Source organism: Psammomys obesus, unplaced genomic scaffold, assembly GCF_907164565.1.
Source record: "Psammomys obesus unplaced genomic scaffold, mPsaObe1.curated_primary_1811, whole genome shotgun sequence".
Classification (NCBI taxonomy): domain Eukaryota; kingdom Metazoa; phylum Chordata; class Mammalia; order Rodentia; family Muridae; genus Psammomys; species Psammomys obesus.
In genome coordinates, this window is record NW_026592368.1 from 1,164,204 (window position 1) to 1,164,479 (window position 276).

At 39.9% G+C, this 276-nt stretch overlaps 1 protein-coding gene across 1 annotated transcript in view; it reads left to right on the forward strand.

The window, feature by feature from the left end:
* Positions 1 to 276, forward strand: part of LOC129681246 (zinc finger protein 431-like) — a 268,201-nt gene that overhangs the window by 266,327 nt on the left and 1,598 nt on the right. The window contains 1 exon segment of the mRNA XM_055613153.1: positions 1 to 276. This exon segment is cut by the window's left edge and continues 328 nt beyond it; it is cut by the window's right edge and continues 1,598 nt beyond it. Coding sequence (XP_055469128.1) covers positions 1 to 276 — 276 coding nt within the window.

Genomic DNA, 276 nt, shown 5'->3' on the forward strand with positions numbered 1-276 from the left:
GGAAAGAAACCTTATGAATGTAACCAATGTGGTAAAGCCTTTGCACATAACAGTAGTCTCCTGCTACATGAAAGAACTCACACTGGAGAGAAACCTTATGAATGTAAGCAATGTGGCAAAGCCTTTGCATGTAACAGTCAGCTCCTAACTCATTCTAGAACTCACACTGGAGAGAAACCATATGAATGTCACCAGTGTGGTAAAGCCTTTGAACGTAACAGTCATCTCCTAACACATAAAAGAACTCACACTGGAGAGAAACCTTATGAATGTAAA